General features: G+C 26.8%; 2 protein-coding genes across 2 annotated transcripts; both read right to left on the reverse strand.

Annotated features, from left to right (window-relative positions):
• Positions 1 to 2830: 2830 nt before the first annotated feature.
• On the reverse strand, positions 2831 to 3966 carry LOC100166445 (15-hydroxyprostaglandin dehydrogenase [NAD+]-like; the record flags this gene model as incomplete). The annotated part of the gene is given in 2 exon segments (NM_001205016.1): positions 2831 to 2954; positions 3390 to 3966. Coding segments are annotated over 2 exon segments (220 nt in total), but the record flags the coding sequence as incomplete, so codon positions are not given.
• Positions 3967 to 7150: 3184 nt separating this feature from the next.
• Positions 7151 to 9215, reverse strand: Pomp (proteasome maturation protein). Its single transcript, NM_001162309.2, is given in 4 exon segments — positions 7151 to 7557; positions 8775 to 8841; positions 8928 to 8968; positions 9057 to 9215. Coding segments are annotated over 4 exon segments (372 nt in total). The 5' UTR covers positions 9060 to 9215; the 3' UTR covers positions 7151 to 7296.
• Between the last annotated feature and the right edge of the window lie 5725 nt (positions 9216 to 14940).

Raw genomic sequence — 14940 nt, forward strand, 5'->3', positions numbered from 1 at the left:
GATCGCAAAAAAACAGGGTAAATTAATAATTTAACTGCAGTTCAATACTAAATAAGATTTAATACCTATATTCTACTAACAACATAATTTATAAATACAGATAAAATATTTTTAATTGGGATATATATAATAACTACATTTTAAACAATGTAGACTAAGAATTTTGTTCTAGATTTCGATATTTTATATTAATACCTATACGACGTATAACTACTAGAAAATAGTCATAAGGTACACAATAATATACAATATACTTGTATATATATGTTTACAAAGTCTTGTTATTTATTTGCAGTGTCTGACTTGTAGGTTCAACAAAAATGAAACATTTATCTAAAAATTTGGACGAATCTTCAAGTACTTATGAATTCATTCTTGGAATTTGAAATTCGTCTATGTCTTTCAAAAATAAAATAAAAAGGTGGGTAAGTGGATGTCGCTCTGCTGTACAGTAGGTTACAAGTAGGTCACTGTATAATGTATAGTATTAAATTTGAATTCAATGATATAATATCACTGCATAAGAAAAACGATTCTGAGTGGAGACGGTTTGTCAGTCTGGGTATTAGACATACCTATTATAGGTATACCTACTTATCTATAGTATTAAAAAAAAATTGACCTATAATAGGTATCAATAATAAATTCCAAATTAATCATATCACAATATCCATTAGGTAATGCGTTATACATCAACAACAAACCGTGGTACTATCATAGATATATAATAGTATACTTTAGAAGTTTCAAGTACCCACAAGTAATATTATACAATCACAACAAAATAACTAAAATAGTTATTCCAGGTTTTTTAATATGTAATTTCGTCCAAATTTGAACTTAAAATTACTATAAAAATAAACTGTGCTTATGTATTTCTTAGAATTTTTGGTAACAGAATTAAATATTTACGTAAAATCTTGTTTTAAATTTTCAATCCTTAGATATAAAAGTTGAACATTTTATAAATTTTTAACTACAAAATAATTATTCAATTTTAAATTTGATAAATTTTGTCAAAATTCGATCTTTAAATGACTATAAAAAAAAAATTGTGCCTATTTATTTTTAATATTTTTCAACTGCTGTTGTAACAATATATCAGGGAGCCTTGCATTAAATTTTCACGCTTTTTTACCCAACAAACAAAATTTTATTGATATATAAAGAAAGAAAAACTAAAAGAATTGAAAAATGAAAATGTCCGTAAACCAGCTCAAAAAGAGTCAAATATTTTCAACATTTTATGGGCGTATAGAAAATCCTAATATAAACATTCACTGAAATTTTCAAGTATCAACAGTCATTCGTTTTTTATTACATAAAATAAGAAAATCGTTACGTAGAAATCGAGGTGAATATCAATGTTGTAAAAATATGATTTCCAACCGCTCATAAAAATTTAATTGAGTTTCTTATAGACATTTTTTTTTTGGTAAAGATAGATTATCCTATAAGGAATCTTGTATTACATTTTAAAATCTTAGTCCTAAAAAGAAAAATTTTTACGAATTATTAACTCAAAATAATTTGCTAATTTTCGTGATTTTTACATATTTTGTCAATTTTTGAACTTTAAATGCTAATAAAAAAAAACTGTGACTAAGGATTTTTAATATTTTTCAAATGTCATTGTAACAATATAGTAGGAGCCTTGTTTTAAATTTTTTTTTTTTTACTCAACAAATAAAGTTGTATTGACATTCATAGAAAAAAAAACTAATTAAATTGGAAACTGAAATTGTCCGTAAACAGCTCAAAACAAATCAAAATATTTTGAAATTTTATCATGTATAGAAAATGGAAATATAAACAACCAGTGAAAATGTTATGAATCTACAGTCATTCGTTTTAAAGTTACACCAAATACCAAAATCAATTTTCTTGAAAACAGATTTTGAGTAAAAATACCCGTTTTTCCTTAATTTTTCTTTTGTTTTTCATGGCGCTTTTGAAAATTATTGGAAAAATTCTAAATTACTTTTGACCCCCCAAAGTACCAATTAGATTCACTTTCCTATCAGAATAGGTACTGTTGAAGAAAATCCAAGCACTTTTACTGTCCTAAAAGGTGATGACAGACACAAAAATAAAAAAAAAAATTTAAAAAAAACACACATCATTGTAAAATCAATACATTCATCGTTCCACTCAGAATCTAAAACATATATGTGTATAACAATATATACGCTGGTAATTACTAATCAAATATAAATACTGCGGTAATTTGGTGCATGATTACCTATAAATTAGGTTAACAAAACTAAAATATATTTTATTATATTATCGTATATAATATTATTATCACGCATTATGTTTAAAGCGTAGGTAGGTACCTAAGAATCTGTCCTCCCCTACAAATTATACAGGTGGGATTTTATATATATATATATATATATATATATATATATTAAATATAGGTTCTACCATGTACAGAGTCAGAGCGATTTTTTGAGTATTCTCGCCCTATTTGTATACTTAAATTATTATGTATAGGTTAGGTTAGGTATATTCAAACTTTAGTTTTGGGAATACTCTTTAAAACCTCATTTTCGATTGATTGAACAATATGTACCACTAAATCCTGTCAGAATACAAATTTCTGTTTTTTAAATATAGGAACCCCCTAAATTAATTAGAATAGGTAGGTATATTAAAATAGGCGTTTGTATCACATTAGGACACTCCTCAAGCAGTACAAAAAATATCAAGAATCTAAAAACTTCTATAAATCAGAATTTAATTAAAATAAATGAATTGTTAAAGGGGAAAATTGGCATGCTTAAAAAATCACCCAGCATAGTTATACTTATTATTTACAAAAACTCACTTTCAAGTTGTGTTTGATTTGCAACGGCGCACTCCAATGCCAAAGTATTTCCATCACCAAACGCATTATCGAATTCTTTGGCGACCGATTGACAGTCTTCCAAATTTACATCGCACAATGCCACCTATAAGTTCACAAAAATGTGTTATCAGTAATATTAGCAACGTTCTAATTATTATTTTAACTAAATTAGGCGAGGGCGTGTCGTAGCCAGGGGGTCACTTTGGCCAAGTACACCCCCCTCCCACAAATTGTTTTTTATGAACAATGGTGGCATAAGGTAACTGCAGGTGACAAATATTCTAGTTCTACAAAAACTAAAAATGAATGCCCCCCTCCCCAAAAAAAAAAAAAACCAATGTTTGGCTAAATACGAAATTGAGGTGAAAGTTTAAAATAAAAATCTTAATACGCTGCGTGCACAAGAAATAAAATATATTTAAAAAACGTTTACCTACGCTGTTCGATACACAATGAGTATTTACCGTTAAAAAAATCACCTACCTAGTATACCCGCTACCCGGTAATTGGTACGTAGGTATATTATTATATTACCTACCTTGACGCCTTTCTGGAGCAGATGTTTGGCATACCCGTATCCAATTTTTGACGTAGCTGCGGTGATCAATGCTACCTTATTCTCGAGTCCAGCCATCGTATATTAGGTATACGATTCTGTTCGACTTTGCAAATTTGTATACTTCACGAGGGCGTGCAGCACATATCCGATACCGTCCGATAGTTGTAATTATTTGTTCGATTTAAAATAAATATCAAAAGCAATATAATAAGTTCAGAGTGAAACGCAAGGTCGCTGCAAGTTCTTCACCGGTCCGCAAAATTTCTCATCGGAAAGTTTCGACTACTTTCGTTGACTATAGGTATAGAATTTCTCATGAAATTATATTATTATCCGGTGGTAATTTCTGTATACTTAAACGACTACTAATTTTATGTGAACAATTAATTATGGTAGGTTTAGGTATATGTTTGCAGTCTCGCGCGAGCAATTTGAAATATGGTTGTTACTTTAGCCCATCTGGGTAACAGTGTTTGTGAATAAAAAATATTAGCTACCTAATTAGTTATTACTAACTACGTGGATATTTTATTTGGTAGGTACACCTACTAGGACTGAAGTATTTCGGAACGGATAGGTACATTGATAAAGCTCAAAACCTATAGGTATTTTAGATATCATATATATACACAGTAAACGCATAAATGCGCAAAAGATATAAATATTTTATCGGTAAACACGACCATTTGGTAGCTATGTGTATATACATACCTATATGCTGATCACGTTAATAAAACATCTAAAAAATGTTGTTCGAATTAAAATATATATCATACATTCATGTAACAGTATAGGTATACCAGTCGTTGGGTACCTACTGGGTAGTGGAAGTGGATAGGAAACTATATTATTTGGACAAAACTTATGAAATAGGTAGGTACCTATGCTATATTATGCAAATCACATTTTTAGACTAATGATAGTAAAATAGGTGCGTAATCATTAGGTGCTTGAACTTAACTTTTTAACTATTTTGAGAAATAAAGATATACCTACGTTCGGATCAATTGATAAAATATCAACAGGTAAAAAAAATTACCATTTATATGACCAAATTATATATGTACCTACCTACCATATTAAGACGGCACCACAATTAAGCTCGGTTAAAATTTTTCCACATTTGGCAAATACCTACTTTTTCACTTTCGTAGGCGAATCTAAGTGAAGATGAAGTAGGCATTCATAACTCATAAGTATAAGGTATCCAAGTCCACAAAAATATAAAATTATGGTAATTATTATGGTGGGTAGCGGTGGGTAGTTATCATAACTTTTACAGAAAAATCCCAAACATAAATAATACACACCTAAGTAGGTACCTACATAACTGTAAAATATACCAAATAGACGGGATTCGGAAATAGGAAATTTTTTGAAAAAACCATGCCAAGTGCCAACATTTTGTGACAGTCCTAAGCCTGTGGAAAATTCTATTTAAATCATATTTTATAAATTGGTCCAAACTGGATCTCTTCAAAATAAATAGATACCTACCTACCGAGTACCGATAAAAGATTTTAGTACTAAATTAATTGAGCAAATTAAATATTAACTAATTAGGTAATCAACAAACCTAAAATAAATCAATGATTGCATTTAAATTGAAATAGCTTAGGATATGATTTTAAAATATAAATAATATTACAATGTATTATTATGTAGGTAGACCATACATTCCATACAATATATTTATATTTTTATAAGCATGTGATAATATACTATTACTTACTGAAATTAGACTTCACATTTTATAGTGCTGAATATCATAAACATGAGATATTGTTATCTAGTTTGACTAAATAAGGTTAATTTAATTTAACATCATACTTTTTGACGTTGTTTCGTAAACAACTTTATGATTGATGTTTAAAAAGTATTAGGTAAATGATTTTATAGATATATTGATTGAATTTTACTTATCAAGTAAGTAGATTTTATTTATTGTCACATCAATGTTCCTCATTTTAATCCTTTAGTACATACCTACCTATTGACAAATTCAATAAGTACCTAAATGTATATAATAAGATATTGAAATTAATTAATCTTAAATTATAAATATTTCATATTATATAATCTTTAATGGTCTGCTCATTATAGAGCTTTTTTGTCTAACACTGCTTTTATATTCTCAGTTATAAATAATTAATACTTTTTAACTTTTACATTTGTGTAGTTAGTTGGATAATTAATAATTGATAATACATTTTAAATCGTTATCGTTAATAAGAATAATTTGAGTTATTTAAAAAATATAAAATTATTTAAAATATTAAAGTGTAGTACCTAATTTTATTGAAAATACATCTAAAATATTTTATAAGACATCGATTAGTAGTTAGCACAACTAAATTTGATGAAACAAGACGTATTTTAACATCATATAAGGTGATTGTATAAATTATATATTTTATATGTACCTATGTATTTTGATAATGTATTAATCAAATACTCGATAACCATAAGCAATTTTGTGTAGGCTAAGATAAAAGTGTAGGTAGTCACTAAATAAGTAATGCCGTAATTTTTATTCGCGAGTACATGGTTGTAATTTTTTTTATTTATCGATTATTAAAATATTATATTTTTTATCTGAAATAATTTGTTTTTCGAGTACAAACTGAATAAAGACAATAATTTAATTTCTTAATGGTTCTTCAATGTCCATAGATTTACCTATATTATTATTAAGCAAAATTGTATAGGTGACAGAGCTTTTCATTATAAAACTGTTGTTGAAAGTTGCCTGAGTACTTATTAATTAATTAACTTGATATCTCTTTCAACGTTAAATATCAATGACGATGCATAAATTATACTTTCAAGTTTCAATTATAAAATAAATTTGGTTATGCTATGCATAAACATTAAACAATAAATAAATGGATCAGCTATTTGAACTTCAAACAATATTGATTACACATAATAATATTATATTACATAGGAAGATGGGAGAGGACAAAATATCACTTTCAGAATTAGGATAAAATAGATATACCAATTATTATCTATACCAATTTGTTTTCAAACGTTGTGCCACAAACATTCTCTAGGTATGCCAAGAGCTTTTGAGTTTTATTTTTAAAATTATAACTAACAAAAATATAATAAAATATGATTGCTTAATAAAGTACAATTTTTTTTATCTAATTAGGTGTAAAATTAAATAATAATAAAAAAGACTTTATTGTAGAAAAAGTTTATCATGGCTAAGACATGTGCCGTGAACATTTTATGAAGAGAACAGTGTACCACAAAAGGTTAAAAACCACTTATCCCACAAAACCACTATTGCCATATTATGTATAGTTTTCAATTAAAAAATGCATATTAAGTTCCTAAAATTTAAATGTATGTTTGGTTCTAATATTTCCCATGTTGAAAATTCATAGAATAAAATGTTTTTATAAATAATATTAATTAATTACAAGTATTAACAAATTCATCAATTGGTGAAATGCTAGAGGGGCTAAGCAACATGGCTTATATTGTATGTAACTGATAATTTATATAAATATAATATGATATTATTTTAGTATGTTTTGGGACAAGCAACATTAACCAACAGAAATATTTAAAAGCAGGAGGTAAGGTCATTTTTTGGGAGTTACAAGCCCCCATCACTCAAGGTTAAGAATGTAATTTTATTTCTCTCCTGAAAAATAGTAAAACTATCACAAGATATTCATTTCCACTAGGAAAAATTCATACCAATCATACAAAAAGTTGAGCGTAATATTGTATAAATTATAAATTATGTTTATTTATTATTTACACATTACCCAAATGATTTTAATTGCTTGAAAAACATTTAATAATAGAAAAAGTATTATTGACAATGTCTTAAAACATTTTGTTATGTTTATAAATATGAACTCGTAAATTAAAATTTTAAATCCTTATCCATAACTACAAATGATGGAACTAATGTTTCATTGTACTCTGCTGGGTTCAAGTAATCTCGTTCAGTGACTGTGTCAAGAGTGTCATTCAATACTTCAGCGTGCAAATTAGATGACTTCAAAATTGGTAGACGTCCAACACTTTCGAACACTTTTTGTTCCATAGCTAAACGTAGGGGCATGTGCATTCCTTGTGTGATCATCAAGCCTTTAACTAGGGTTCTATTTTCTTTTGCTTTGTACTGTAACACAAAAAATAAACTCCGTTAGTCATACTAATGATATAAATACAAATATAATACAATACTTTATACTTTTAATGAAAATTCAGAAGCAGAAGGAGGCGCATTTATTTTAATATATAAACACGTCAAATGCTGCCCGTGATTCTAGAAACGACAAAAACTAAAACTAAAACCACCCATACCTTCAAATTTAGAGTTCATTGCCAATGGCCTATCTAAGTTTCAGAGTTTATTAATAAAAAATCCGATTTAATTATAACGTCTATGAATGTATAAGTTTTTGAAGTGTTAACGCGTCAGTGGCGTTGAAAGTGTTAATATTCTGATAAAAATGTATAGTGCATAGCATACTAAGTTGTGTGGCAAATACATGCAAGATACTGATTTATCAGTACTTATAGTTGGGAGAATGAAAAGTGGCCGCTAGCAATATGATAGCAACCTTCTGTTTTCTTCAAAAACAGGGGTTCTAGAACTCATATACAACACAATTCTAATACATTTTGTGCTAAGTAATTGTATCTATATCTAATACATTTCAAAATGCTCGCAATTCATTTTGCGAAATCACCACAACACAATTCACCACCAGAAGTGTGCGCATCAGCGGCCACTTTTCATTCTCATGACTATAGTAATGACACAAATAACTCGACAAGTAATTTATTGAACTTAGAATGGATAAAATTTGAGATTAAATCAAATCAATCGATTCTGATTGCGCTATAGATCTTGATGTTTTTAAAAAAAAACACTGTTTACATGCTCAATACCCTAACCAGAATGTTGTGAACACATAATAGATTTGACACTCCCTCCCATCCCCAAAAATAATTTGTTCCTGACAGGTATCAGTCATGTCCCTTATCAGAATATTAGTATATTACTTATCCGAATCTGACCGTTACTAATATTGTATCATACCTATACCTACATAAAATAGAATAAAGTAGAAATTTTTTTACTCCATATATTTTATATCAATGGCAAATACAATATATTGTCCAGCAAGAAACCACCCAGATTCTGAGCATCCTCATTTGACATTCAGCCACAAAGACCGATTCTACTATTACTACTATCGCAGGGCGTCGTGTAAGTTGGGCAGAACAACAGAGGTTTTATAAAGTATACATACAGCATTATTTTTAAGGTGTGGAAAACAAAAGTTTGTTCGACTAGTTTAAATAAAAAAAATATCTGTGTGTACTTACATTTCTCAAGTTTTGTTGAACTGGATGATAAGTTTCTTTGAAATTCTTTGGCCTGGCAGTGTGAGCCCTAAAATTATGGTAGAGGTTAGTTAGGTGGTAAAAAATTGACTAGTAAAAATTATTTAAAATGCTATAATTTATAATATGACTTACCCCAAGATGGAATAATTACCGAAAGTATTGTCCATGGTATCCTAAAAACAATAATCAAACAATAGATCGTATACACATTACAACATAGTAATAACAATGAATTAATTCTGATAAATAAAATCAACTTACCATGTTTGTTGTGTTTTGAAAGGTTTATTGAAATAATAGACTGCGTTGATTGTCAAGGCAAAATAAGAACGATATTTCAATTTCTTTCAAAATTCGAATGAGGTACAGCAGCAGCAGTACGCACGGTTACTTGCAATTTTGGATGATACAACAACACAATGAATATGACTTTTAAACATTTTTAAATGATAACCTGAAAAGTTGATATGAATCGTACAGTGTGACCATTCAAAATATTACATAATAATGTACCATAGCATATTAATGTGTCTATGATCCATACCGCACGGTAGTTGCGAAGCGAACGAATAGATGTCGCCCTCTGTTTAATTATTCGTAAACTTCGTTTTAAAATATTTCATTATTGTTCACAATATTCATAATATGCCCAGACGACCTCTGCAGATACCCTAGGTGTACGTTTACCCAAACCTGGGCACCACCTAGTTAGAAAGTTAAAGTCAAGTCAGAAAGATACTTAAAAAGTAACTTCCTAATACAGCTAGACGTTATTCTTAAATCTTAATTCACATTAAATTTGTCACTTAACGCTAGTTGAATTTAATTTGTAAAATAGTTAATAATCTAACTCGTCAAGCATAATAAGTAGGTAACTAGTTATCTTTGTAGTTTTTTTTTCATTTATTCAATTTTCCAATTTCAATGAATGAGTTAAGGTTATTACCTACCTATTTGAAACATTTGATCAAATTCTCGGTTGTTGTTCTATTTAATTTTTCATTCATCAACAATCATTCAAGTTAGTTACCTACCTATCTAGGTACCTACCTACTTAATAATTAATTTATGTAATAAGTACATTAAATTTGAAAAAATGGTCTTTTTTAAATTTATATTTCAATATTTCATTTATATTTCACTCAACTAACATCTAACTAACTAAGTTAAAAATTTAGTAAATTTCAGAAACTAACCTATATTCTAAGTTCTAACTAAGTTACTTTTTATATTAAAGTAACTTAACTTTAACTAGTTGAAAAAAAGTGACCAACTTGCCAGGCTTTGTGTTATTACCGTGGGGCGTGACGTGGCTATACAGTATATTATACACTATTGACTATACCTACTCCTAAATTTGTACTTAAATGCTTATAAATTATAACTTATCTCCATCGGGTGTTGGCTAATGGTTGGAACTATTATACCTAGGACTTACTGAAAAGAAATGGTCCTAGAACCAGAGCCTGGTAGGGTAACCAGGGATAAATAAGGGGCTTTAGCCCCCCTCCCCCTTCAATCCTTTTACAAATGTTATGAATTATGTATAGTATTTTATTTATTAAATAAGAAGTTCAAACGTCTTAAAACGATAAATTTAAAGTATAAATAAAATTTTTATTCTTGTTATAAAATCGTATCTATAGACTGTTATGTTTTCTATAATTTACAATAGGTACCTACCTATGAACTAAAATTATAATTATTGTATTTTGCATTTTGCGATAAATGTGTTGATTTTATACAATGTATGTTTTTGTGTTTTTTCAAGTAAACATTTTTGTTTTCGTAGGTGAATAATAGCTAACATTTAAAAATTAAAAACAAGATCCTTCATATAAGATTTTTTTTACCTATAACAAAAAAAAAGTTCACCGGAAAGTCACACTAATTTTTTATGAGCGTATTAAGTTCAGATTTTTTCAACATTGGTATTCCCGTAAATTATTAATTAACTATTTCTATCTAATCGATTTTTATTATTTTGTTAAAATACAAAAACTAATAGCCATATAGTCATAAAGATACTTGAATTGTTCACCAAATGTTTATTTTATCATTTTCTATACATAAGTATAAATAGTATAATATTTTAAAAATATTTTTAAATTTCGGTAAAGAAAATATTTATTATAAACCTTGTGTTATAATTTGAATCTATTTTTTTTTTAAGAAAAGATACTTAAAAACAGTCATATTTTATAGTATAAACGAAAACTTAAAAATTTTAAATGCCTTTAAAAAGCTTAAATATTTGTCCGATATTTTAAACTTTCATTATTTAGATAGGTATAAAGTTATGGCATATAACAAAAATTATAAAATTTACATTAAAGCTCGGTCAAAACACAAATGTATGTGTATGACCATTTATGAAATTTATCACGCCAAATGGTAAATTTTGTCAATATATAGGTGTAATACATAATTTAATATTGCAAAATAATTAATATAAATTGAAATGCTTTTAAATGCCAATAGGCAATAGTCAATAAGAATACTGGAATAGTATATATACCTAATTAGAATATGATTTATTGATTAATAATTACTGATTAGTGATTACTTATTATAATTTCAATATATTTATAGGATTATAGGATTTTGTTTTTGGGTCATCATTTAGGATTTTATGAAAGCGCTTTCAAATAATATTATAAAATAAATTATTATTTAATTTGTATAAAGTGAATAAATAATAACACATTAATATGAAAGTACTAAGTACAAGTTTAAACTAATTACCTACTTGTTTTCTTTTTTTTGGTAACTTTCGAATGAGTAGTTGATTGTTATAGTTATAACTTTATAACTTAATAAGTATTTATATAGTTAAATCTTAAATGTGATAGAGAAGCAGCGAATAATGGATCAAGTAGTGTTACGCTCGACTCGACATAAATTTAAATACTTAGTTAAGTATAACTAATTAACTATAGGTATACTCTCTTGAATTACATTTTATAAATCAAATTTTTTTTCAAAAATGAATCAACCAGTATAATATTAAAATGGTATTTCCTATATATATAAATATATTTGTTTTATGCGTTTTGTAAATAAAAGTTTTAATGCATTAAGCTGGTTGTTTTTTAAATATAAATTTAAACAAAAAACTGTGTTGTAAAATTTTTGTCGGCCACAATATGTGTTAATTATTACAGGACTCTGTATATTATATCATAATGTGAAACATTCTCACCCGTCACCCGACACTTAGTTGTCCTGCAGGCAAAGTTACTCGTTCACTCGTACCCTTAGGATTTATACGAGAACATAATATAATAATGGTCGCATTTATGACAAATGTTACTCGTCATTAATCTTCATTTATATTTTAAATTTGTTGCTCATATTTTTTCAAAAACGAGAAATAAATATAAATACTATATATTTATTACGAATTAATCAAATGGAATCAAATCGAATCGCAAGGCACGTTTATATCATTCAACTTATTGCCTATAGGTACTATGTAAATAAAATAAATATTAAAATCTATTTGATAAATTTATATTATACACTCAACCAAAAACCACAATCATAGTGATGAAATCATAGATTAAATTGACAATATTATTGTTAATATAGAGCCGACAAGATGATATTGTTAAATTTATAGTATCTGATGGTAACGGTTTATTTACCAATTAAATTATCAAGTCAAACATATATATATTATCAATCCAATAATCTCCATTGATCAATTTAATAATATGTATTTTCACTGTGATTATATAATATTGTAAAATAGACAAATAAGCATTGTTATTTTAAGAATATGTACCATGAAATTAACAAGATAGTATTATCAATCAGGTAAATAATACATTTTTTTGTATATTGAATTTGAATATAAATTAAAAATAAAAAAAAGAGAAAAATAACCACTGTATTCTAAACAAATAATAATAACATGTATAAGTATGTATAGGTAAAATCCATCTTTAATGAAATAAAAATTAAAAACAACTTGAAATACTGTACTCTATACAAATTATAATAACATGTATAAGTATGTATAGGTAAAATCCATCTTTAATGAAATAAAAATAACATATAAAAATTAAAAACAACTTGAGTTACTGTATTCTATACAAATTATAACATATTATAAGTAAGTAGGTAAAATAAAAATAACTTTATAAAAAAACTAAAATATATAAAAACAACTTGTATTATTATATGGTAGCCCTATACCTATATAAACAAAATCTATTTAAAAATGAATATTGTATTAATTTTTTAAGTCTGAAAGAATTTGCCCCAATGTGTGACAAGCCTTGTCATATTTTGTGTTAATATCATAAAAATGTTTTTGAATAAACAGCCATACAGTATATGACTCAACAGGATATTCTAAGTTAAAAATATGAAATATCTTAAAACATATGTCTATTGCAGAAATAAATGAAAACATTTTGTACTTGATGGAATCGAAAAATATAATAATTTCTTTGGGCTTGAAAGTTGTTCCGCAAATTATTATGAATGGTTGAATGGGGACATTGTCACTCCGGCGACTTAAAATGTAATCTTCCATTTCAACAACTGAGTTTTTGAAAACCATGAAACTATTTTGGCTATCTTTGATGGAGTACTTAATTATACTTTTTTTTCCAGTATGATCCTTAGTCATTTTTTTTGCAGTAGGAACCAACAATCCATGTAATAAATAAAATAATACTGAATGTTTCCCATCTATAAATTACATAATTAAATTAATAATTTTAGTACCTACCTAAATTTAAAATAATATAATTACTTTCACTAATATTTGATTTATTTTCTTCATAATATTCCAACATTTTTTTACTTTCGGTATATTTTATTTGTTCCTTCAATAATTTAAATAAAACATCAAACTTTTCTTCTATTGCATACTTGATATCAGAACAATTAGAGTAGAGAGTCTTGAAGTCAACATCGATCTATAAAAATAAATCATATTTCATTGTTTTGACTAATTAACACAATAAAAGTAACTTTATTATAATACTTACAAGTCTATATCCAAGTGGCTGTGTATAATGGTTCCATTTTTTGAGAATTTCTGAAGTACCAGTGGAATTGGCTATTTCATTTAATCTATACTTTGTAGTTTGCTTCCACAATTTCTCAAGTATTGGAAATGAAATGTTTGAATCATGCATTATTTGCTCAAGTATATAATTAATATCACTTTCAGGTTCTGAAAAAAAGGTTTCATTTTTATTAAAACATATTCTTAAAACAACATAAAGATAGGATCAATCCAATATTAAATTATAATAAGTAGAACTTGGATGTTGTTGCAATAATTAAATGTTTGAAAAGGTTATATAACTATACTTGTATAACTAATATATGTATTCTGAGTGTGAATGGCTTATTTGTTAGGTTTTAGGCAGGGATTGAACATTTTTTTATTTCCATTTTTATTCTTAAATTTCGTTTAATAACTTATATGGAAACATTTTTCATCTCTGAATTTGGGGCAATTTAAAACTTTAAATTTTATTTTAATGATATTTTAAATGTGTAGAATGTGTACAAATAATTAAATTATACATACTCTCAAATTTTAACTAATGACGGTAATGAATAAAAATATAACCTTGAACCTCCCTATTCTAATAAGTAATTACTAAAGAAACTATTTAATATCAAATGATGCAAAGAAGTTTTCACGTAGCCACGTAGGTCATTTTTCCTAATTTAAATATGTTATGCCATCACATAAAATTTGGTATATCCTGTATAATAATTAAATATATATTACCAAATTCTTGTTGATCATATCTATTATGTGATATAGTTTTCACTGACGATTTTTTAACTACCGGTACAAGGCCACATGTCCTTAATGTTCTCATTGAGTTGTAGTATTTTGCATAAATTTTACCTTTTGGATTTTTGTTTACCCCTGTATCCTTCATAAAATAGATATCCTAAAACAAAATTAAATCAATTCCAAAATTATTTATAGCTTTTCGGATAACTATATCAATATTACCTTAACTTCTGATGGAAATATTGCAACAATATAATTTGCAATATTAGAAGCAAGTTGAACAGACATAAGAATTTTTTTTGTAATTATATGGCTAACTATCAAATCTACTAATAAAGTCCTGATATTATTGTTAAATTTATTATGTATTTT

The sequence above is a fragment of the Acyrthosiphon pisum genome, chromosome A2 (genome assembly GCF_005508785.2).
Source record: "Acyrthosiphon pisum isolate AL4f chromosome A2, pea_aphid_22Mar2018_4r6ur, whole genome shotgun sequence".
Taxonomy (NCBI): domain Eukaryota; kingdom Metazoa; phylum Arthropoda; class Insecta; order Hemiptera; family Aphididae; genus Acyrthosiphon; species Acyrthosiphon pisum.